The sequence below is a fragment of the Paramisgurnus dabryanus genome, chromosome 11 (assembly GCF_030506205.2).
Source record: "Paramisgurnus dabryanus chromosome 11, PD_genome_1.1, whole genome shotgun sequence".
Classification (NCBI taxonomy): domain Eukaryota; kingdom Metazoa; phylum Chordata; class Actinopteri; order Cypriniformes; family Cobitidae; genus Paramisgurnus; species Paramisgurnus dabryanus.
Genome location: NC_133347.1, coordinates 3847298 through 3872211, shown reverse-complemented (window position 1 = coordinate 3872211; position 24914 = coordinate 3847298). Strand labels below are relative to the sequence as shown.

The following is a 24914-nucleotide window of genomic DNA, read 5'->3' as shown; positions in this document are numbered from 1 at the left end:
TTTATAAAATATTGCATACATTTTAAAAACTTACAAGAATTAATATGAGTATGGATGCATATAGATGTATTAAATTGTAGATTAATTTCTTATTACATTTTTCATATACGTATAGTGAGCCACTCAGTATTAATTATCAGTTTAGTATTTATTACTTAAAACTATTACCTTAAGAATGACGAAATACTTTGCAACGTTATATCAAAGGCTGATCTCACGTTTGATGTAAACAACTATGGTATCGGTCGCTTATTGGCTGATATCCGTGATGTCCCGCCCACTTTGCATAGCTATTGGCCCGCTTCGCTGTCATTCCACCGTCGGCTGATCGTAGAGCGACAGTCGGGGTTTCCCGTCAGATCTACCCCCTGTTAACGGAGTTGCGCATCTGTGTACAGCAGAGCAGAGAGGACTTTGAACTTCTTAGCACTTACTTTTCACTAAGCTCGAGTCTAGACAGACATAGGAACCGTAGAAACAGAATTTAAAGCAGCTCGCGTGCAGTAAACAGCTAGTTTGATTAGCGCTCCGCTAGTGCGAAGTTCTTCTCTTTTAGCCGCTACCGAAAACAACTAGCTTGTTAACTTTCGTTTTCAGCGTTACATTCTCGGTTGTCTTTAAGATATCTGTCGCACTAGAACCGTTTACTTATTTGTTGTGTTGCTTTTAAACAACCGAGCACCTCTGGAGAAATGTCCACCTTGCCCGTGAGCAGACCGGAGGAGGGCAGATCGGACGTGGCCTCTCCACCGAAAAGCATCAGTTCGGCGCCGTACGAGCATCCTCAGACGGTCTACGTCATACTGAACTCAAGCGCTGAATCTGTCAATCTCATCAGGTACGAGTATTACACAGACTCTAGTTGATGTCGCACATCTTTAATCGGTTACAGTTTTACATTATATAACTTGCATGCAGGTCACTTCATCATGCACTAAAACAGTTTGAACCTTGACTGTTGTGTTATGAAGGATTGACAGATAGGTTTTGTGTCAACAGTGTTTGGCATGCATGTATTGACAACTCTTGGAAGATATACTCGGCTCTTTAGATGCATTACAAACAGTTCATTTAAACTGGATGTTTGGGAGGCTGTTGCATCACTTGCATACTGAATGAATGAGATTGAAACAGCAGTACTCTTGTTCTGATTCGAGGTGTTGCATTGCATTTCTTTAGGATCTTTAGGATGCTGTGTAGTTTTGTTGTTGTGTGCATAGCAGATCCAGCTATTTTTCCACAGTTAGGGAAATTTAATGGTTACAAGACCTGTTAAATAATCACACACGCCTAAAATCTTATACTGTGAGTTGTGTGGCTTTGTTCATTTAGAAACTGTAACTTTCTTTCAACCAACATGAAATGTTCAGAAGATTTCAGAAACCCCTCCCCAATAAATTCTGTGGAATTCTGTGTCTGTCCTTGTTCTTTTGACCCACAAGATCCTTTTTATCGGCAGCCTTGTTTTGCAGACTGTCCCGAGCCTCACATTTCATAGGATATGACTCAGCTAATCTACCCACACATTTTTCCTTTCTCTTTTTTATATCCCAGTTATTTCTCCACTTCCTCTGAACTTCTCGCTTACATTGACTGAATGCTCGCTGAGCACGTGTTATTTTGCTCATGTACCCAAAAGGAATGTGTTTAATTAGCTAAAAAAAGACATGACTGCTGCTGCTTTTCTCTCGATAGCCCAATTATCATAAAAGTTTACATTTTTATGCTGAACATGGTCCTTGTTGCATAATACATTGTAAACTCAAAGTTAAGGTTCTTTTACTGCCACACAGTCACTCACTTTTAGACCATATGTTACATTCATTTTGAGGTGGATGAAGTAGATAAGTTTTTGTTTAGCTAACCTATATGACTAACAATAGTAAAACTGCAAGTCATACTTGTTAATGCATAACAGATTTCATAACACTTTATTGTTGATTTATTTATATCATAACACAGAGAGCACAGAGATGCATTCGGTCTCTTTATAGGATAGATGCAGCGGCGCCCTCTAATGGCCATCATTGATATTGTGATTTTCCATTTCTCTATTTTCGTAACGTGTACGTTTCTGGATGATAAGTTGTTGTTATTATTAAGTTTTATATATTACTAGACATTTTGCTTTTATTTTTTTAGAGCAAATGAGCCCTCAATGCAAGCCTCTCTGAGTCAAAATATGGGCCGTTTCTCAATCCGAAGGCTGCAGCCTACGGAGGTCGCATTTCTAGGCAGCATACGTGATTAAGGAGGTCTTATTTCAGATTATAAACAATTATAAAGTTGACTATTATTCTTAGTTAATCGTAAATTGTTGTAATATACTTATGACTTGCGAAAGTAATGCTCCGTTAACTTAAATAATCCAGGCTTGATGACGTATGCAGCGACCTCCGCAGGCTGCAGCCGTACGTTAATCACCATACTAATATGAAGGCTCGCCTCATTAATATTAATGTAGTTTTCACAGATCTCGTAACTGGTTGGCTGAAAGCGTGTTTTAAATAAGCGGGCGCAAGTCAGATGCGAAGGCTTGGCTCATGAATATTAATTTAGTTGTTTGACTGGCGGTTCCAGGAAGATTACCTAGCAACGTCTGCGCGAGCTTTTGATATTCATGAGCTACGCCCTGGTCATAGTAGAATTTCACCGGAGGATAGTGAAGCTTCTCGTTCTCGGAGAGGCTCGAACATGGCCACCAAATGTGACCAAAACACGGGTAAAACGGCGATGCTCTGTGGTAAATTTCGTCTCTACAGCGTACAAAAATGAGCGTGACAGCGTCGTGTCCGTCACGAATTCACTCGCGGGAGTTTACATACCGGATGTCATCGTGTGATAACGTTTGATCTGATTACATCACTTGGATTATTTAGGTATGTCACCGGAAATGCGTTTTAGACTCTCTCTCCTAATGATATTTTATACATTTTTCTCCTTAACAGTCCAGTATTGGATACTGTAACTTAATAGAAAGTATGGCATCAGATCTAGATAGGCAGTTTTGACAGTGATGCTCACAGGGTTTTTGCACACAAAATGCTGTCTAGATACAGTAGATTTAATGCAATACTCTGTTTTTGGCAAAGCTATAACAAAGGAATGTTTACAGTTGCTTTTTGCATAGTACATCACTTGCATGTGCAAACATGTATGGTGGTAACATCTAGTATGTGCATGGTTTCTTATCACGACACCTTTTTAATACCCAGTATTGGGACTTTTTCATTCCAATGTGTCATTACAAGATTTTACATCACACCCTTCTTGTTCACATTGAAGACGAGTTGGACCTGCATCAACATGTCATGATGAGTGACTGATGGTAAATGTCAGTATTTAACATAATAATTTTCTTCCATTTTCAGCGTTGAACCTCTTCTGCCCGAGTCGGGAATCGTGGCAGATATCGAGGTTGACAGTGTGTTTACTGCAGATTCAGACAGTTTCTACGAGCTGAAGAGTCAGCCCATTACCTCAAGGTGAGTCTGCTTACCTGTTCAATAATATCTACACTACATATATATCCTGTTTGCATATTTACTGTCAACTTCATGTTCAGAAAGTGAATGCATTCCAGATTGTTATGGGAAACCTTATCGGCTTCATTGCATGCATACTTAAAATAATCACACGTGTATAGAAATGTTTGATCACGTCTTGCTGCATACCTGTGATATGTTTAACTTATGCCCTGATTTCACTGGAAGTTAGTATAGATCTGAACGACTGAGATCTGTCTCAATGTATTAAATCATATTTCATGGGAATTTCTCAAGAATTTCAGCACATTATTTGTGTATGTGTGCACCTGTTTGTTTTTGGTGAGATGAGAGCAGGTCAGTGCATGCTGGGTTGAAGATGAAAGAAAGCGTGTTGGGTTTCTGTGGACAGGACTTTCCAGTGTCTGTCCAGGGACTTCCCAGTGATTCAGCAGTTATGTCAATCATAATGTCCTTGATCCAACTACTTCCCTTTAAAAAATACATCTCTTTTTTACATACTGGTTAAGGAATAGTTCACCAGAAATGGAAAATTACCCCATAATTTACTCACCTTAATGCATTGTAGATGTATATGACACCTAGTATGGCATTCTCTTTTTATGAGTGTATTCGATTTGTAATTTAAATGTGTATTAAGCAACCCCTACTTTGTGTTTGAAGGTAAACAAATGGCGGCACGCCGGTCCTATTTATGGTGACAAATCACGCAGTGACATTTGCAGTCTAAATTTGACATATAAATTCTCTGAGAATTAATTTATTTCCAATATATTAAACCACTTGTTTATGTTTTCCTAAACCCTTGATGATAAAGTCCTTACATCAGTGTAATCATGTTTTTTATTTTAGATGAGGGAAATATGCATGGATTATGGATGTGAAAAAAAGGTTTTTGGGAGACAACATACTTGTATTCTGTGTATTAAGAGGCACAAATCCAAAGCAATAATACCCATCAAAAGAAAAAGGGATGGATTTTAAAAGAACATTTAATATTTATTTTAATTTATACTACGGGTCTGTTGAATGCTTTAATCTGATTGGCTGATTAACATTCTGAGGTTTGCATAGCGATTTAAGTACAAAAACCGGTCGAATCCCTTTAAATATATCATGTGAATTATTGAAAAATAATGCACACTGAGGTGTATCTTCGCTTTGTGTCGTGGCCACATCACCACCTCGGGTGTGCATTATTTTTCTAATAATTCAACAGCCCGTCGTAAATTATTCCTTACTTAATTTTTGTATTTGCATTTATGAGGAAGAAACGGCATTATAGACGTGACATTTGTCCATTGTGGATTCTGAAATGTAAACTTACTTAACTATGAAAAATAATAAAAGAAAAGCTTTACAAATTAACAGACTTCACAAATGTATTAAGTTAATATTGACATCTGAGGTATCAGTATGGGTAAAAACTTTACATTTGATAAGATTGACACAATTGTCTATTTATTAAAAATGTGTACGGCTGAATAAATGAAGTCATATACACCTAGGATGGTATTAAAGGGCTAATTTTCAATTATCTGTAAACAGTGGCGGCCGGTGACTTTTTTCGAGGGCCATGATGCAAAGCTCGTCAAAACACGTATTTAGCCCGTCATGTGTGTGGCTCGTTATGTCAAAATGTGTTCGGCGTGTCATGTGAACCTACGTGCATCACGTCAAAATACGTGTCTGCTGCAGACACTTCGTAGGGGTTTATGATAAAAGAGACGCTCACGTTTGCCAGATACTCGCCTAATCTCATGTGTAATCAGAGTTTAGTGATAAATTAGCATTTTTCGAGTATTTTGTGAACATGAGCATCATGTGAACCTATATGCATCATGCTGCACACAAGACGCTGATGTTCACATATTTTGAATTTGCGCCCCTCAGAAGAGAAGTCACGGGCCGTATAACAAACAGATGACAGCAATACATAACTGAGTATTCTTATGAAAGATAAAGCATTTACAGATAGATTTGAACTGAAGTTCACACGCTTATTTCTTACTTAATTCTGTCTGGATTTACTCTCGTGTTCGAGACAGCGTGGTCTTGCCTGTTTGTTTTCCCTTCGCTCTGGGACGGCCCAGAATGACTAAGCACAAAAACAACACCCAGCGTGGAAGAAAAGCCAAGGGTGTTTGGTTGGAAATGCAAGGCTGTAAGAAGAGATTTGTTTATTTTGCAGTACGTTGTCGTGTCAGTGTTCATTGATGGGAATGGGGTTGAAGCTAAAGAAATGCAATATTTGAGCATATCTCACATTTATATGGAGTTTACCACAATAGAAATTAATCAACCTTTCGTAGTGCATTGTAATTTGCAATCGATATAAAATGTCCAGGGTGGGACTTGATTATATTCATCTGGATTTGATTGGGTTGTCAGAAGTTTGCTGGAATATTATTGGTTAGCATTGTTTATCTGTTGCCTTAATTACTTAAGAAAAAGATTCAGGGTTCCCACGGGTCCTTGAAATCCTTGAAAGTTTGTGAATCTGGGTAAAAAATTCAAGGCCCTGGGAAGTTTTTGAAAATATCCATACATAGATACAGGTCATTGAAAGTGCTTGAATCTATTTCATGCAAGAAGTTTTCTGGAAAAAATCCATATTATTTCCTGTGTACTAGTGTAGGATAATATTAATATCATAAAAATTCTAGACTTTTTAAGCACACGTGTTAAACTGTTCACTTTAAATGCTTATATCTTCTGTATGCGAATGTTGATTCATACCAAAATGCTTTTTGCATAGTTGTGTTTGACACATGAAAATGTCTCGGGTTACGTATGTAACTGTTGTTCCCTGAGAAGGGAACGAGACGCTGCGTCTCCCTTGCCATACTTCCTGGCTCCCGCGTCACCCTGTCTTTGTCGTTAAGCCTCACCATTGGTTGAATTTGATATACACATTCAGACGCACTTACCCCTGTAGGCGTCCCCAAAGTGTCACCGCAGTGACGCAGCGCGAGTTCCCTCGAAAAGGAACTGTAAAAATGTATCTTTAAAGGTAACACGATGTAACCTTGCTCTCACTTGAAATGTGTCCTCACATTTAGTCTTTGAATTTGAGGGACCTGGAAAGTCCTTGAAAGGTCCTTGAATTTGAAGTTAACTTAAGTGGGAACCCTGCATATGTTATTTTACTTCATTCATGACATACAAATCCGAATAACTTGAGCAATTAGATCAGAAACATTTATTTATCTGTCATTTTCAATAGCAGTTTTTTTGTAACAGGATTTCTTTACAAGCACATATTTTCCTTTCTGCTGAGATGTTTTGACTTTTAACAAATGCATATTTCATGACCCAGTGAATAAGAAAATGATTTCCTTCAGCTCTTTCTCTAGATTTCTGTTCTCACGCTGTCCTAAACAGATCTCTATCTGAAGAACCAGGAATTTACAGCAGTGTGTTTCAAAAATAGCTTGCGGCAATATGATTACAGCATGGGGGTGTAGCGTGCTAATCTGATTTACTTTCTCATCGACTGTCCCTGTAGTGGATCTTTGACCTCTGCTGACTCCGTGACCCCTGTGATGACGTCACGCGTGTTGATGAGGCAGGAGCTGATGCGTCAGCAGGCTCAGGACCAGGAGCGACGCGAGGCTCAGAAACAGGCCTCCAGCGCTCAGCTGCGTCTCGCCGACGCCACCCCTGCCATCTCTGTTGCCTCCAGCCTGCCTGCCACACCTGCCCAGGTGCCCGTGGAAGTGCTGAAGGTATGAACACATTAGAAATAATGCTGACAAAATGATGAAGTATAAATGATGAGGTATTAAAGAAAGAGCAAGTAGTTTTAACCAAATGCTTTCAACTAGTACTATACGTTCATTTGTATATATAAATACTTTTGCTTAAAAAAAGGCCTCAGGCCTTTTAGGAATACCGGTTTGTTGGCCAAAAGTCAAGTGTTTACAAGAAACACTTGCATCTGAGCTCTTCATAAAGTCTCTGACATGTAAATGAATGGCTGTCCTCTATGGGTGGCCGACTGTGGGTGTGTAATATATAAATAATGCATTAGTGTCCTAGTTTTTGTGTCCTAAGCCTCTTGTTCTTCATCATAGGTTCAGACCCATTTAGAAAACCCAACAAAGTACCACATCCAGCAGGCTCAGAGACAGCAAGTGAAGCAGTACCTCTCTCACACCCTCGGAAATAAATTAGCCAGTCAGACGGTGGCGACATCACCCTCGCCCCAGCCTAGTTCTGCCCCAGCCGCTGCCAACAGCACTCCCAGCAGCCCGTTGGCTGTGCTTAGTCTGGGATCGAACAAAGAAGAGGTAAAAAATGCACCCACATCAGATCTTACGGTCACAATCATGTATAGGACCAATAATGGACCATCTCTGTCCAACAGAAATGCTCTGGGTTCAGCCCTTTATCTCTTCACATGCTGTTGAATTGCTGGCACAATAATGCATTTTCAGTGGGATTTTGTAGACTTTGCTTAAGACACAGTTTAACGATACATTTCTGCATTTTGCGCACGCTTTTATCCAAACTGGGACTTATAGTGCAGTATTAGTATGTGTGTACCCTGGGAATTGAACCCATGACCTTTGTACTGCAAATGCAATGCTCTACCATTTGAACTTCAGGAACATCATTTTTTGTATAAGCTAGAGGAACATACCCATTACATTTTATGTGTAAACAAGACTGCGGTCATGTGGGTTTCATTCAAACTTTCATTATGAGCATGTGAAGCTCCAAACCCGCTAGGTTTTACACAATACACAAAAGGACACCGGAGAGGTGCATGATACAACCATTCACAAATTACTGTTTACAAGCAGTTAAACACCACTCACAGTAATTACACTGCTTATACATAACCAAAACGTAATCTACACTAACAGGATATAAGGATGATTTAGAGAAATGTGCAGCTGAAATGTGCATGTTTGTATGGAAGTGTTTTTTATGTTTAACTTTACAGTAATAAAGTGCGTACCAAAAGATGACCCATTTACAGTGACCCAAATCTGAATGTTTTCAATAATTATCAGAAATATAACAAAAACTGCAAGTGAGTTTTCTATAATATAACTTAAATCAACATGTAAGAAGTGAAAGTTTAACGCTGGGTTATTAAACAGTAATTGCATAAGATTTGATTTTCAGGCATTGCGATATTTTGTTTTCCTGCAGTATGAGCAATACTGGATGGCTTTACTGGATGACTTGAAAAGCCGTTGAGAGGAATTAACTTCTGCATTGCATTTCTTGAATAGCTCTGAAATGGCAATTTGGGGAAAATAGTGTTTGGCATTAATTCAATTTTATTTATATAGTGCTTTTCACAATTGTTTAATTGTTTCAAAGCAGCTTTACATTAAAAAGCAGGACAAAATACAAAAAATTGGTGGACAACATTACATCATGATTAGGGCTGGGTATTGCGCCCAATTTGGTGATTCAATCATTTATTTATTTTTATTTAACTCTTTCCCCGTCATCAATAAAAAAAAAGTTGCCAGCCAGTGCCAGCACTTTTCATGATTTTCACAAAAATTTAATGCCTTCCAGAAAATATTCTTCTTTAATATATAAACAAACAATATATCAAATGAAAGAACAGATCCTCTGCTTTAAAAAAAAAATTTTTTTCATGTTATTTTTCTTTTTATCACCTCTCAAATATGGGTAGGTTTCTTCAAAAACACAACATTTTAAGCAAAAAGCTGAAATAATTCAATTTTTGCAAAGGACTTTTAATAAAGATTAGATGCAGAGCGATCTTTAAAACATACACAGAGTTCTTTCTCTTTCACGTGAGGCGTTACTTCCGGGTTGTAAAAGTTGCGGAAAGCCGAAAATTCTCGTCATTAGCAGGGAAGCGTTTTCTCTTAATTGACGAGATAACTTGTCAATGGCGGGGAAAGGGTTAATATCAATTAGTTATTAATTAGTTTCATAAAAATGTTAGTTTTGCAGACATGTCCTTTTTTTGGTGTGCTGTCACTTTAAGACCTATAATGATGTAATGCACGGAACCTATAAACTGTTACCATAGACTGTAAAAAAATGGACGTAGTGTCTGTGACGTCATCTGAAGTTCGTTTTTAAAGCCAATATTAGGTGGTGTTTGCCGTCACGATCTTAGCCGCACGTCACTGCGCATCACTCGCAGATATCTAAAAATGGGTAAAGAGACGGGAGGTGGCTGGTTGTTAAAACCACGCCCGCCTAGCTTTAAAATATAATTATATAATTTAATATAATTTATAATTCAATCATATAATTTAAACGGATGAGTTACAAAAAAGTTCACCCCCTCACGTTTGTCATGAAAATTAGCTATACAGACCAAAAACTAATTTTTGTACCAGTTTTGTGGCATTTACAGAACTGACAATCTCAGCATTTTAAAATAATTTTTTGTAAATATGTATTGGTCATGCTTCCCCTGGGCCTTCGGGCACTTCTTATTGTCGAGCCATGCCTCTGAAGTAAAGCATGCACAACATTAAGAACTGATTCAAGGATTTTCCAACTCTCTATAGTTCTGTTAAATTAAAGATTGATTAAAATCTGAGAATTCATATTTTTACAAGGGCAGCAAAAACTAATCAATAAAATTGAATAATGAATTTCATTATCGATTAGTTGGTCTGTGACGTCACATGCTCCAGCACCACTGTCGTTTTGGGCAAGTAGTCAATTAATCGGGAAAATAATTGTCTGTTTAATCGATTACAAAAAAAAATTATTGTCCATTTAATCGACTACCAAATAAATAAATAAATAAATAATCATTGTTTAATTGATAAAATTATTATAATCGCCAGTTTAATCGATATTTTTATTTATTTATAGACGGTTTCATCGGACGCACGTGATACACGGCTGGATCCGAACCTTACTTCCGGTTTCGTTTTTTTAATGGTCTGACTAGTTACTAAACTGATCTCTTGAACGAATGCCTCGTCGAAAATAACAAATGTTTTGGTTTCCTAGGTAATCCATGTGTTGTTTTTTTGCTTGTTATATAAATAAACTATGTTTAAAGAACTTTGTTATTATTTATTCTTAGCGGAGTTTACCGGAAGTTACGTGCGGACCGCGACAGCCGCTTGTTTATGTTGTAACTGCTGAAACGGTCTATAATAATCGTCTGTTTAATCGATGATAATAATAATAATAATCGTCAGTTTAATTGATTATAAAAATAATCGACCAGATTAAATAAAAAAATTTGACCGGATTGTGTAATTTAAACCTTTGTTTGGAAAGGTTGTCTTTTGTGAGGTAAAATATTACTGAATCCACTATAAACCGTTCTCATATAGTGTATCAATGGCAAATGCATTCAAATAAGTTTTCCTTTTTTTTCTGCATGGTATGTTTTGCGATCTGACTACTTCAGAGGTGCATTACGATGTCAATGCTGAAATGATATATCGTGCAGCCCTTATTCATAGCATGTTAGACAACTAGTGAAGTGTTTTGCTCGGAGACACGTACAGGTCCATTTAAAGAATGCGGCGTGCGTTTGCTAAATACAATAAAGTGCTTTGTCAAGACCGTGTGAAGTCGGTCAGTCTCCCTTCAGCACTTTGCTTCTGGTACCACCTTGCGCTTGTAAATATCACACTCCCAGCTCAATGACCCCAGCACACTTTGCACCTTTTTTGTGGGTTTGGCTTTTAAAAACTTGCATTGGTCTCAAACTAAAAAACTGCTGAAAGGCCTTACAATGAAATACAGGCGGTCTAAGGCTTTTTGAATGTATGGTTGTATTTCTCATCTCTGTGTGGACAATGCGTCAGTTTTAAAGTGTATCTGTTTTCTGACACTTTCTGCTAACTACTTTATTTCTCATAAATGCACAGATCGAGGACGTCATCGATGACATCATCAGCCTGGAGTCGAGTTTAAACGACGAATTTATGACATTGATCGACTCGCAGCTTCCCAACACGGTATGTAGCAATTTCCTAAACTTTCTCCTTTCGGATAAACTACAGTTATGTGGTTATAGTTATGTCAACTATTTCTCAAGAGCTGATTGAGCAAAGTTTGTTAAACTTGGGCATGACATTTTGAAACATGATTTTTTTCACACTGTTGGACGAACTGTAATGGATGAATCGGCCAGTTTTGTTTCTTTTTTTTATTTATAAAATTTAATTTTAAGTAAATTTATTAGAAGTGCACAAACTTTTAGTCAATGCTCCTCTTCCATTGATTTGGAAACGCGGCTTTTAGTTTTAACATTTTTAGTTTGTCTCCAAGTAGTGCAGGTAGTGGTGGTTGTTAAATGATTTATAATTACAGGTTAACTTCTCTTAAAGGCTTATGGGATTGCACATTGTCAGTGTAGTGTTTACATTTCGAGCGTTTAAGTCGAATGTGAGTTGAACCACTGGAATTCAGTTCTGCTCCGGGAACAAACATAAACTTCTGACACATGGCTCACAATGGGTGGGGTCGGCACACCGTGGAGGAGTGACGGAGAACCGGCACACACATTCACAGATCGCTGCTCATAGTTTGTGTGTATTTGTGTGTGTGCACTCGAGCTGATAGATTTCTGTGGCAAGCGTTGTTGTACTCCAAAAGATATTTCCCCATTTCTGAACGTCCCTTTTTACGGAGAAGCTCGTAGAAAAGGGAAGAAGTCTGCGTGTGTGTATGAGAACATGAGGATTCTGGTTTTGCTGCCAGAGAATGACAAGAAAAAAGGCAAGATTGAGGTAAATTTGATCTCTTTGGTTCATTCGGTACGCTGTGAGAGTTTTGTGAATGCCGTTTGGGAGATGTCAGGTTTGTTTCAGTTTTACTTTACAGCAGAAAGGTGGTGTGACAAGATATAAATTGTTGTTGCTGACTATTTAATGGCTTTGTTGAGTTGTGTTGACCGTCTTTAAGCGTCAATCCTCATGAATACAAATGTATAGGACGTTTGATAGCATTTATATGTTGGTTTTTGTAGAAGTCACCATGCAGGCTCTTGTGTTTTAAGTTTAATCAAAATATTTGTGACATCAAGGTTAGTGGTTCATTGACTTTTTTTGCACGTTCACTAGTTCATTGCGGATCACATTCATGAAGCGCATGCAAAACGTATTTCTGTGTAAAATTTTTGCAAAACCATTTTTGTGTAAAAAGCCTCAGGAATCCTTTTTAATATTTTTGCAACCGCTTTCTCCGTAAAACTTTCATACTGTGTTTAGGCGAAGGAGCATTCAACAATATATTCAACAATATGTTTCTCTTTTGCATAAACGTGCACACGAAAACCGTTTGGCCTTTAGTCAAGATGTTGTCCTTCAGATATGTATGTGTTACTTTGTGTTTGTGGTTATCAGAGTCTAATGAAGTTTATCCGCACGTTACACCATGCATCAAAGGGGAGGGGTCTTTTACAGATAATGCAGTGGGTGTGGCCCTGTTTAATGCATTGTGATTGGTCTTGTGCAGCTGCCAGTCTCAGGGAATCTCCTGGATGTGTACAGCAGTGCAGGGATGGCAGCGCCAACGATCACCGTCAGCAACTCCTGCCCAGCAAACCTCCACAATAATGTCAAGCAGGAGCTGAGCGGTACGAAACGATTTTAGATTCATGTTTTATCTCAGTCCTTCCATCTCGACTGCTTCCTCTTCCTCATTTCTCTGGTGGCAGTCTTCACCGGCCAGTTGAGTCAGTATGACTGTATCAGCCAGTCACACGCCACAGTTGCCATTTCCCAGTTTCACAGCAGTTCCCAGTTTGGCTCAAACTAGCCGTTCGAATAAAATCGGCGCTCCCTGTGATTCACTGTTGTGTCAGCACTATCTTGTATTTTTGTTTCTGCAGAACTTGTGACTCAGTGTTCGTGTAGATATCCATCATTTATCAGTCAAGTTTTGTTATAAAGATAGATAGATGGTTTCGATTCGATATTAATATTTAATTAGAAATTTTACTTTTGCAGACATGAAATCTTTATTTAAATATAAATGCTGGCAACTGAAACCCTCCCACTTAGCTCTATTACTGAAATACACATTTACATGAACACTTTCAGTAACAAACATTGTAACAAGAAGTCATACAATGCAAGGTCAGGGCTCTACACCAACTTTTGTTTCTTAGGTGCACCAGCACAAAAGTTAGGTGCACCCAAACTTTTGATCGCATTTATTTCCAAAAATGAAAATTCTGTTATAATTTTCTCCAAACCTGTATAAATGTCTTTGTTCTGATGACCATGACTGAATATTTTCTATTCCAAACTATTCATGAGCCCCATTCACTTCCATAGTATTATTCTTTCCTACTATGAAAGTGAATGGAGCTCATGGTTGGTTGCACCTTCGAGCCCTGAATGTGCACAAACCGAACAATGCACATTAATGTAAAAAGTAAAAACTTGTTTTTATGAAATAAAAAGGTTTTAAAATTCATTACATATATAAAAAAAATAGTTGACCACATCTTGACTGTCTTTACATTTAAATTGACTTAAATTTCGCTGATGCTGACTTTATTTTGCTACCATGATATTTCGCAATGATCCTCCGTTTTTTTTTTTTTTTTTTTTGCATTAAGTTGAGCAACTCGAAAGATGGCGACATCTACAGGACGAGAGGCGAAGTACAGATAATATATTAATAATATTCACATCCTCTGGAGTAAAGCATGCAAATTAATGCTGCGTACACACCAAACTCAAAGCATCACTTTACTCGCTTTAGGTTATTTACGGGAAGTAAAAAATTTGCTTTAATTGAATATTTTTTAACTTGCGCGACGACGCGGTTGAGGCGAATAGCACATGTTTTTGCGGCAATCGCGCAGTCCGGTTTACGTCTGTTCGTATCTTTGCGTTGACTTTGTTTGTAATCTACTCGTACAAAAGATTGAATTCGTGTTTGTTGTGTGTACACGCCAAATAAGACCTGATTTAGGGTTTCCCGATTCCATGTTATTTCGGTAAATTTTGTTTAATCAATATTTTAAATGAAAAAAATGGTTTGCTTTTGCAGCCAAATATATCTTTACAATACAAAAGATTAAGAATGTGCTATACAATAAATAAAGACTTTACAATGTACACAGAATATATTCTGATTGAATAAATACACAGTAAAAAATAAATCTGTCTGCCTGTCTAAAGTGTTTAATGTTGTTTCATAGATGCTGAAGCAAAAGCTTTTATGAAAGAAAGGCAGAAGAAAGAAAACCACAACTTCAGTGAATATACTTTGATTCAAAAAAATATACAGTGCATAGATGTATATACAGTGAAACAGAAATCTGTCTATCTGTTTCAGTATATTTCACAGTAAATGTCTATCTGCTTTCACTGGTTTTTTAATAAAGTAAAATGTTTAATGTTGTTTTCTAGATGCTGAAGCAAAAGCTATTATAAAAGAAAGGCAGAAGAAAGACAACCACAACCTCAGTGAGTATATGCGATCTGTCTGTGATGGCTGATAATCACCGTGATGTCAAATATAAGCAAATGAATAACATTTATCTGAAACAAATATCTTGCCTGCCTGATCTTTCCTATCAATTTAATCTTTGTGTGTTTTATGTGCAGTCGAGAGAAGGAGAAGATTCAACATCAACGACCGCATTAAGGAACTTGGCGCTCTCATACCGAAGTCGTCTGACCCGTCAGTATCCGTGTTTCATTCTCACTTCTCTCTTGTGTTGAACCGTCAGTCATTGCTGAATGAGATCAGTTAGGAAAATACCTCTGTTTGTTTCTAATGTAAACCAATAGTGTTGTTATTAGCTTAATGTGTAAAACATGAAGTGAATTTCAAAACGTCTTGGATTTTTATGTATTGTACGTATTTACATTTATGCATTTTCCAAGTGACTTAAGACACATTCACACTAAGAATAATAAATATAAACATGACCATATAACAATACCTATAGTAGCGTCCGCATCAATGAACGATAACATTACGTTTATTCTAACGTGCAAGCTAAGTTATGCGTAAATGCGAATAGATTTTGATTGAAAGTCAATAGCTGTGTTTCCATAACCTTTCAAATTTCGCAAATTTAAAAATGCCATCATTGGAAGCTCAATGGCAATATTGCTCAGGTGAGGTAGTTTTTCAGGCAATTCGAATAAGAAATATAGCGTAAAACTTCCATGAAACAAGTTTTTTTTTTCGCATTTACAGATTACCTGACATGCATAAGTCACATGATCATTTTTTTAATACGGCACGGGATATTTGATTGGGAATGCTTTCCAATCGCTTTCACAGTATTTTGACGTCATTCGCATGTCGGTCTGCACGGTGTCGTATGAACTCGAACACATCCGTTGCTGTGGTTTTGAAATGACTTGTTGTGCAACACCAAAGTCACGTATAAAGGGAGTCACATATTGGACGAGAAGCGCCGCGCCATGAATCTAAAACCAGAACACATTATCTTCTATGAATGTATGCACACTGGCGGCAGCTGTCCGAAGTCGTCCCAAATCGCTAGTGATTAACATTGGCTGCTAACATATATTTTGGATTTTGAAGTAGACGCTATCTGACTGAGCTTGCGCTATTTAATGTGCACTTCTAGTGTATGATACATCCAAGTTGTCATAGACGCATCGTGACGCTGCGCTTCTCGTCCGGTGTGCGACCCCCTTTTAATCACATAACATTGTAGGGCCGTCACAATGATTAAATAATCGTCTCATTGCGATGGTTTGACCTCATCGCAATGGTTTGACCTAGAGTTCTCAACGGGTCGGGTTCGGGTCAAAAATATAAGCAAATGAGTCGGGTCGGACCTCGGGCTTAATCTTTTACGCTTCGTGAAAAAAAATTATTAATCATCACTGCTGTTCACCGTAAAGAAAGTCTGGTCTGGCTGCTGCATGCATCACAGAGAGGGGCGGGGGATAGCAATAAGCTCCGGCGCGGATCAGCAACGGATCCAGATCGGAGCTGCCAGGTCGGGTTGTAATTTTCAGGCCCGTTGAGAACTCTAGTTTGACCTCATCGCGATGATTTTAGATCACCGCAATGATTGCACATCTCTTTAAAAAACACAAGGGGGAGCTGCAGTGCCTGTATAAACGAGACTGTTTCAGATTACTTTTAAATATGTGTTATGTGTATTAATATTTACTTCCAGGTAAACCTTGCAAAAGATTTAATTTAAATAATCAAAACAATGTCTGAAAATTATTTCATAAACAAAGAAAAAAATGTATGAGAATTAAATTTCAAAGCAATAAAACAGAAAATCGTCATAATCGTCAAAGCACTACAACAGTCAATTAATCGTCATAATCGACACAATTTCTTAGGCAATTAACCGTCAGACAAATTTCCTAAGCGTGACAGCCCTATAACATTGGTTAATGTAAATGCCGTTATTGCGGCATTTACATTAACCAATGTTATTGCGCAATCGTTTTTTGTCAACATTTCGAAAATAGCGCTAAAGTATTGCGCAGATCTTTTGCGCAGCTAGTGTCTTATTGTTCAACAGCTGAAAAAGATCAATCTAAAAATGATCCCATCTATATTGATCCTCTGCATCTTTATCATTATAGCTGTGACTTAAATTTATAAAGATTGTTTTAAAAGACCTTTATAGTTGATCAACCATAGTGTGATTTGTTTAATCAGTACATTTTCCTTTGGGAATCAAACACGCAAACTTTGCACCTTGCTTACAGGAACATGTATACAATTATATAATAACAACATACATGAGATACATAAAATGAAAGATATTCACTTAAAATGTGTTTTTTTTAAAAGAAAATGTGCTCTTTGATGTGCTTCATGCTCAGTGTTATAATTGTTTTGTCCTCTGTGGACAGTGAGATGCGCTGGAATAAAGGAACCATCCTTAAGGCTTCGGTCGACTACATCCGAAAACTTCAGAAGGAGCAACATAGAGCCAAAGAGATGGAGATGAGACAGAAGAAGCTGGAGCACGCTAACCGCAGTCTGCTGCTGCGCATTCAGGTATGCTGCACGTCTCGCTCATGCGCAGGTCCGACCAGAACAGCGCCTGCATGCCTGACATACACAAACTTCTGCACATACAGTACTCACTATTCAATGCATTTCAACTTTAAATCACACGGCGTTAACAAACACAGCTGCAAAGACATTCCAGTTATTGTTTTTTGAGTCAGTTCAGTTTCCCAGAATTTAACTTTGCAATGTTTGAAATGTTGGTGTTTGAGTATGAACCAGCCTTAAAAAATGTTTTCAGTCACTAAAAAAGTGTTGTTCAACTTTCGATTTCATGCATTTTACCGGCATACATTTTACAAGTATAGATCACGCATTATTACATTCCAAGGTGTAGGCAGGAGTATGACGTAACGTTTATTTAATGTGTGAGGCAATAAAACAAGACAGTGGTTTGGTGCAAAAATCAAGTGGTTATTATACAAGGCGTCAAGTGCTTTTACAGGGATCGGGAATAACAAATAAATACATTAGGAAGGGGGGGACAAGATGGACGCGAGCGGTGCTAAACCAAAGAAATAAACAAAACTAAATAAGTCTAGCTCACGTTTAAACCAAATCCTGCGTCACGTGACCTTCTTACCTGTCCGTGCCTTTCTAAGTATACACTTAACTAGTGGTGCAACGGATCGCAGTTGATCCGTGATCCGTACGGATCACGACCCACGGTTCGGCTCGCATGTGATTCGCGGATTAATACGCAAATTTAAATAGGGAAAGTTTATCATTTGTAAGTATTATAAAGGTTTGCAAATGTTAACATTCAAGTGATTTTAAACAGTTTAACTGCAAAACGGCGCTAAAGTGATCAGTTTACTTTACGCACAAACGCACGCGTGCGGTTGAATGCGTCCGGTCCAGCTCGAGTCAGACATCATCCTTCAAAGATCAGAACTCTTGATGTTTAAATTTCAGAGAGTTGCGCTACTCTCTCTCATACTGTAGTGTATTAAAATACATTTGGCTAATAGAGCAATGAAAAACAACGTAACGTTTTTATGTGGGACAACTGTAATGCTGCGCCGTCTGTAATTCGCCCTCTGTCTGTGTCTGTGCGCTCGTTTAAGGGGACTCGGTAGTGCACAAACGGAGAGATGCAGTCTGTGCATATTTGGTCTTAAAGAGACAGTAAGCTCAATTGACCTACTTAAGTCTGTGTCATTAATGTTAATCAAAGAACCCAAGACAAAGAGAAAATCACTGCTGAAGCTTTAAAAAAATAATAATTACATTTAATTAATACAATAAATGCAGTGTTATTATTCATTTGATTTCTGTAACTAATGATTTTAGACCTTACTTAATGTGCAACCTTGTTCTTTTTATAAATGTTTGTAATTTCTTGATTTGTTATTAGAATTTTCCCATACTTTTTTTTTGCTGATCCGAAAAATGATCCGATCCGTGCCTCAAAATCCGTAATGTGATCCGAACCGTGAGTTTTGTGATCCGTTGCACCCCTACACTTAACATACAAAAACGAGGAACCAGGGGGATAACAGAGTAACATACAGACAAAAACAACAACACAATAAATGGGAAAAGTAGCAGCAATGGCAGACTGGCGCGCTCTTATTGGCGGATTGATTGTTGGTTTTCGGACCGGTTGATGACATCAATGGACAGGGACAGTAAATGACAAGGGTGCTGAACAATGGTGGCATCTGAGAAAGCGAAAGCTAAAAAAGAGAACGAGACAAATAGACGGCGAAAGGAAGTAACACCTACTTTGAATAACCTTTGAATTTAGTTTATAATTAAAATGACATTTATGCATTTGGCACAGGGTTCCCACAGGTCCTTAAAATCTATGAAAGTTTGTAAATCTGGTGGAAATAATTCAAGGCTCAGGGAAGTTTTTGAAAATCTACATACATAGATACAGGTCATTGAAAGTGCTTGAATCTATTTTAAAGGACAAGTTCGGTATTTTAGACTTAAAGCCCTGTTTTCAGATTGTTTATGGTGAAATAGAATGGTTTTGACTGAAATTTCGACATTTGCGGGTGCCATGAGAATTTTCGCGTGTTTCTGTTTCAGCTCAGACCTCTACAATGGGTTTAATGGTGCACTGGAACAATCCTTCCTAAAATGCATTAGACTTTCGTTTACAAAGATGTGAAACTCACCGAGTGGTCAGGGGTGTTCACTGATATGCTCACACAAAAATCGCTGCAAAAGATGCTTTCCAACAGCTGTTTTAGCATTCGTTGTTAACTTGTGGACCTATTTTTCCAAACGCCTCACACCCGTACATTCTTCCGCTTAGAGCTTGAATAATAGACACTCCAGCCCAGGTGGTGGCGCTAATCCCCCTTTGCCTATTGCAAGAATAGAAACAAAGTTCCCGGCGCGGAGTAATACCGTACCTCACAGGACATCTAATACAAGTCCACGGGGCTGGTAAAAACTACGATAAAACCTGTTGGAATGCGTCTTTTGGAGCGGTTTTTGTGTGAGCATACCAGTGAACACCCCTGACCACTCGGTGAGTTTCACGTCTTTGTAAACGAAAGTTTAATGCATTTTAGGAAGGATTTTTCCAGTGCACCATTAAACCCATTGTAGAGGTCTGAGCTGAAACACAAACACGTGAAAATTCTCAGGGCAGCCGAAAATGTCGAAATTTCAGTCAAAACCATTCTATTTCACCATAAACAATCTGAAAACAGGGCTTTAAGTCTAAAATACCGAACTTGTCCTTTAAGCAAGAAGTTTTCTGGGGAAAAAAAATCCATATAATTCCCTGTGTAGTGTAGGATAATATCATAAAAATTCTAGACTGTTCGCTTTAAATGCTTATATCTTCTGTGTGCAAATGTTGATTCATACCAAAATGCTTTTCTGCATATTTGTGTTTGACTCATGAAAACGTCTCTGGTTACGTATTAAACTGTTGTTCCCTTAGAAGGGAATGAGACGCTGCGTCTCCCTTGCCATACTTCCTGCGTCCCTGTAACGCCGTCTTTGGCAATATTTCAGATAGCGATATACTTCCTGGCTCCCGCGTCACCCTGTTTTTGTCGTTAAGCCTCATCATTGGTTGAATTTGATATACACATTCAGACACACTGGAGGCGTCCCAAAGTGTCACCGCAGTGACGCAGCGTGAGTTCCCTCGAAAGGGAACTGTAACAATGTATCTTAAAAGGTAACCTTGCTCTCACCTGAAGTGTGTCCTCACATTTAGTCCTTGAATTTGAGGGTATTAGACCTGGAAAGTCCTTGAAAGGTCCTTGAATTTGAAGTTAACTAAGGTGTGGGAACTGCATTGTGTTTAATGATTTTTTCTGTGGGATCTACAGGAGCTAGAGATGCAAGCTCGTCTCCACGGCATCCAGTCATCCCAGAGCTCAGGTCCTACTCTCGCCCAGCAGCAGACTTTAACTCTGGACCCCAATCCCAGCAATGACCTTCTCTCCAAAACCCTCCTTTCTCTTAATGGAGCAGGGTTCAACCATATCACTCCCTCCTCGTTCTTGTCTCCGCCTTCTTCGACTTCCTCTGCCGGCGGGGCGGTCACTAGCCCTCTGGACCTCGCCACGCTCAGCTTTGGCGAGTTAGATGACCCCTCTTCCTCTGTGTTTAACCCCGCCCTCATGGCAGAAATCGGCTTGGGGGATATTCTGATGGATGACAGTGACGCTCTTTCACCTGTAGGGGGCGCTGATCCCCTTCTCTCCTCGGTGTCACCGGGAGCCTCCAAAACCAGCAGTCGTAGAAGCAGTTTCAGCATGGAAGAAGATTTGTGACATCCTTAACCCGGACACAGATTACTTTGGTGAACACTTAAGGAGAAATTTAAATAGCTAGAGCTGCTATGCAACCCAGCGTCTCCATTCCTGCTTGCGCACTCCAACGATGGCCAGTAGAGGGCAGCGTAATGCCAAGGTCATTTATTAATCATCGTACTGTAGACAGAAAGCAAGTACCATCAGCATTTGATCGACAACAGAGGACAAAAGTGAACTTTGACATTTGGACAGGACCTCTGATGGATATGTAACAGAATATATGTACATACAGTAGAGATTAAGTGCTGAATTGATGTTTTTATTATGCAGTTGTAGGAAAAGTGTCAAGCACTATAATCATTTTTACGGACATCTCAGAAAGTGACAAAAATTCATCATGGTTTTTAGATGATGTTTTTCATCTATTTAAGTCGGTGATGTCCAAAAGTCTGAGACTTGAAAATCTGGAACTAAAGTTCAGGATTTTGAGAAGGTGACGTTTATAGCCACTTATCAAATAAAAACTAATTTGTGACATTGAGCTTCAGCACGAGTACTGCTGTCATTAAACACAAAATACTAAGATAAAATGAAATTAAATTTAACTTTCTCATTTTTTAAACTAATTAGAAAATACTATTTTTGGTCTTAGACTTGTGGTCCTCACTGCATGTCATTGTTTTGGTAGCTCATAAGATTTGAAAGGGACAATTTTTATTTTTATTGTAAGAACGTCTTCGTTCGGTGCTCGTACATCCAGGTATTTGTTCAGCGCGGCAGTAAACTTTTATGTTTACTGTAAAGCTTTTATGTCCTCCTGAAAGCCAAGAACTTCCTCTTCACCTTTTCTTCCATTTCGTGTTTTAATATTCTCTAGTCTAGATTATTGAATGAAACCAGTTTTATGTTGGGACGGTTGAATCCTAAACATTTTATTTACCAGGGTTGCATTTCTAAAGCATACCCGCTATACAAATTAACAAAATATTTGGCAACCTAGAACCATTATATCTACTCGCATGTCTCTGGCCCTCAATATTTGAATACCAGAAATCTGTAATTTGTGTTTATACGGCGTGTTGACCTTGATATCATCAAACCGAGACCCCAACGATTCAGATCACTAGTACTGAATCATCTATGCAAGTATTTTCCTAAAGAAGTAAATGTTTATGTAAACGTATTATGGCATCTGACTTCTTATCAGTTTAATACTTTAAAATACTTTCTTGTATCAATCTAGTAGCTCATTAATATTCATGAGATGATTGTTTTCACACAAAAAATGTCTCATAAATATTTGAATCAAAAGCCACAATAGAAGTAAATAAGGAAACGTCTTCCTTGTAATGAAGCTTTAAAGTCTGGCTTTATTTTATTTTGGTTAATGCTTTTAAGTAGGGCTGCAACAACTAATCGATTCAAATTGATAATGAAATTGTGTTATTGTTTAGTTGGTCTGTGACTTCACAGCGCAAACTGTGGGCTTATAATTAAAGTCAGGCACATTTTCTTCATACAATGCAAGCTGCACGTTTACCAGGCGCTGCTTCTTCTCACCGCTTGCTTAAAAGCAAGGCAGCGTTGCCAGGTCCTCGGTTCTGAATCAGGCTATTTTAAAACTGTTTCTGTAGGTTGATGTTTTTCTGCAGGTTACAGATGAAGGATTTGGTTTATTAGTTGTTTGGGTTTGGGCTGTGAATAGTTTTTTGGATGCCTTTTGGGCTGGTTTGGTAATGCGGATCTGGCAACCCTGACAGGACAATGAAGGAAGCAAAAGCGCAAACCAACACTGGTAATAAATGTTTAATTTTGTCCTTTAATATAATTGAGTTTGTATTTGTTTAATTGTTGTTGGGTTTTCATAAAAATAGTATTGAATCACAATCGAAGCATCTGTTTTAATGTAAGGGAGAAATTAAGTTTTTTTATTACTGTAACAACGCATGTATATCACAATTTTTATATCATAATGGCTTATCTATTTTGTTAATAACTAGAGATGCACCGATATAAAAAACACTGATACCGATTATTCAGAGTGATATCTGCCGATACCGATAGTTTGGTGGTTGTATTAACTTGCATAAACTAAATTCTAAAGATAAAAATTTCTGAATGTTATTCGTTCTTTTTTTATTGACACGATACATCGGCTGTTTTTAAACTATCAGCTGATAGTGAGAAAAATTGCTTTTAACGACTGATACCGATATATCGGCGCATCTCTATTAATAACGAGTAATGTTAATACTCACCAAGGTCTAAAGTTAAAGATTAAAATGAGTTTATTAATCTGAGGCTCACCATTACATCCCTAAAGACTCAAAACATTTTGTTTGTTTATGTTTTGACATTTAAAGATGTTTTACCATTTAAAAGCTGCTCAAACTTTTTCATTTTAGGCTTAAAATATCACAAAGATTATATTAGTAAAACTCTGTAGTAGTGTTTGGCTTTGCACTTTTAAAAGTCCACTTCTACACGTGAATTCCCTAATTTAGTGCCTTTATTTAGCTATAATAAATATTATTTACGTTTTATCCGATTAGTCGATTAATCGGAAAAACTATCCGATTAATCTATAAAAACAATGGTTTGTTGCAGCCCTACTTTTGAGTAGTATTAGATTAGTTGTATTTATATGACAAACTAAAACAATAAGAGAAGGAACACATTTGTGTGTGTTTGTTAGCAATGGCAAACATCTCTTAAACGGGTCTAGTTATGCTAAATCTATGCCATATGTTGCTGGTAAATAATGTATATAATAATGTATATTGAATATATGCTCGTAACTAACATGTGTTTAAAAGATTTTTATTTTATTTTCGACCCTGTACAGCACTCCTACCATAGATCAATTTATGAAACTTGTGCTTAACATGACACAAAATATATTTTCATGGCTATAGTTATAAAAGATGTATAAATATTCCAAAATGTCCTCCGCCGTGACGGAAGAAGAAAATCGATTTACTTTTCTAGTAAAAATGAGCCAACGGATGAGCATAATCATCATAATAAATCAATACTCATTACTCTTAGATCTATGCAATGTCAGAATCTCATGCTTTTGTGTGTGTGTGTGTTGCTGGTTTTGTCGTCTTATTAATGCTCATTTGTGTGTTCACTGCGGGCCTACAGCTGCCTTGTGAATCTGTATTCAGATGCTGCCTGAATTGTCGTCTCTTTGCTATTTCCAACTAAATGACAACTCGTATCAGTTGTATTTTGTATATAGGTCTTCTTGCACACCCAGCAATGAGATTGGGGCGTTGTTGTGCAGTTTGTGGTCATGTGCTCAGTGCTGTGTCTATAGGGTATATCTAAACAACAATCAAAGCTTTTACAATACACTGTATATCTGTACCGCAATGTTTACATTCATCTCATGAATATATTCACTTGTAGAGATCCAGGCAGACTTGAGCAAACGTGTTGGCTGTTCTGTATTTCAATATTTGTGGATGCATATTCCTGTTTTTTTAACCCTGAGTTACACAGATTGCCGTCTTGTGAACTCTGTTAGGGGTTTTTTATTTTTTACTTTTTAGGGAAATGTATAAATAAAGTTGTAAAACAGATTTTGTGCTGGTTTGTTCTGTACTTCTAAAAAGTATTGAAACACTTTAGGCAAACATTTGCTGTAGTTATGCAGCTGTTTGCCACTTACTTACTGTACATTTATATTTATCTAATTTATTAG

At 37.8% G+C, this 24914-nt stretch overlaps 1 protein-coding gene across 3 annotated transcripts; it reads left to right on the top strand.

The window, feature by feature from the left end:
• Positions 1 to 326: 326 nt before the first annotated feature.
• tfe3a (transcription factor binding to IGHM enhancer 3a) lies at positions 327 to 24792 on the top strand. Of its 3 annotated transcripts, none has more exons than XM_065270379.2 (11): positions 327 to 838; positions 3372 to 3485; positions 7015 to 7234; positions 7583 to 7798; positions 11354 to 11443; positions 12945 to 13065; positions 14644 to 14700; positions 14855 to 14911; positions 15053 to 15128; positions 17312 to 17459; positions 20777 to 24792. In XM_065270379.2, the coding sequence occupies exons 1-11, from the start codon at positions 693 to 695 to the stop codon at positions 21221 to 21223; spliced, it is 1692 nt and encodes a 563-aa protein (XP_065126451.2). In that variant the 5' UTR covers positions 327 to 692; the 3' UTR covers positions 21224 to 24792. The 3 variants fall into 3 exon arrangements, with proteins under 3 accessions (XP_065126451.2, XP_065126452.2, XP_065126453.2); XM_065270381.2 differs by lacking the exon at positions 327 to 838 and adding an exon at positions 2794 to 2879; XM_065270380.2 differs by lacking the exon at positions 14644 to 14700.
• Positions 24793 to 24914: the final 122 nt, after the last annotated feature.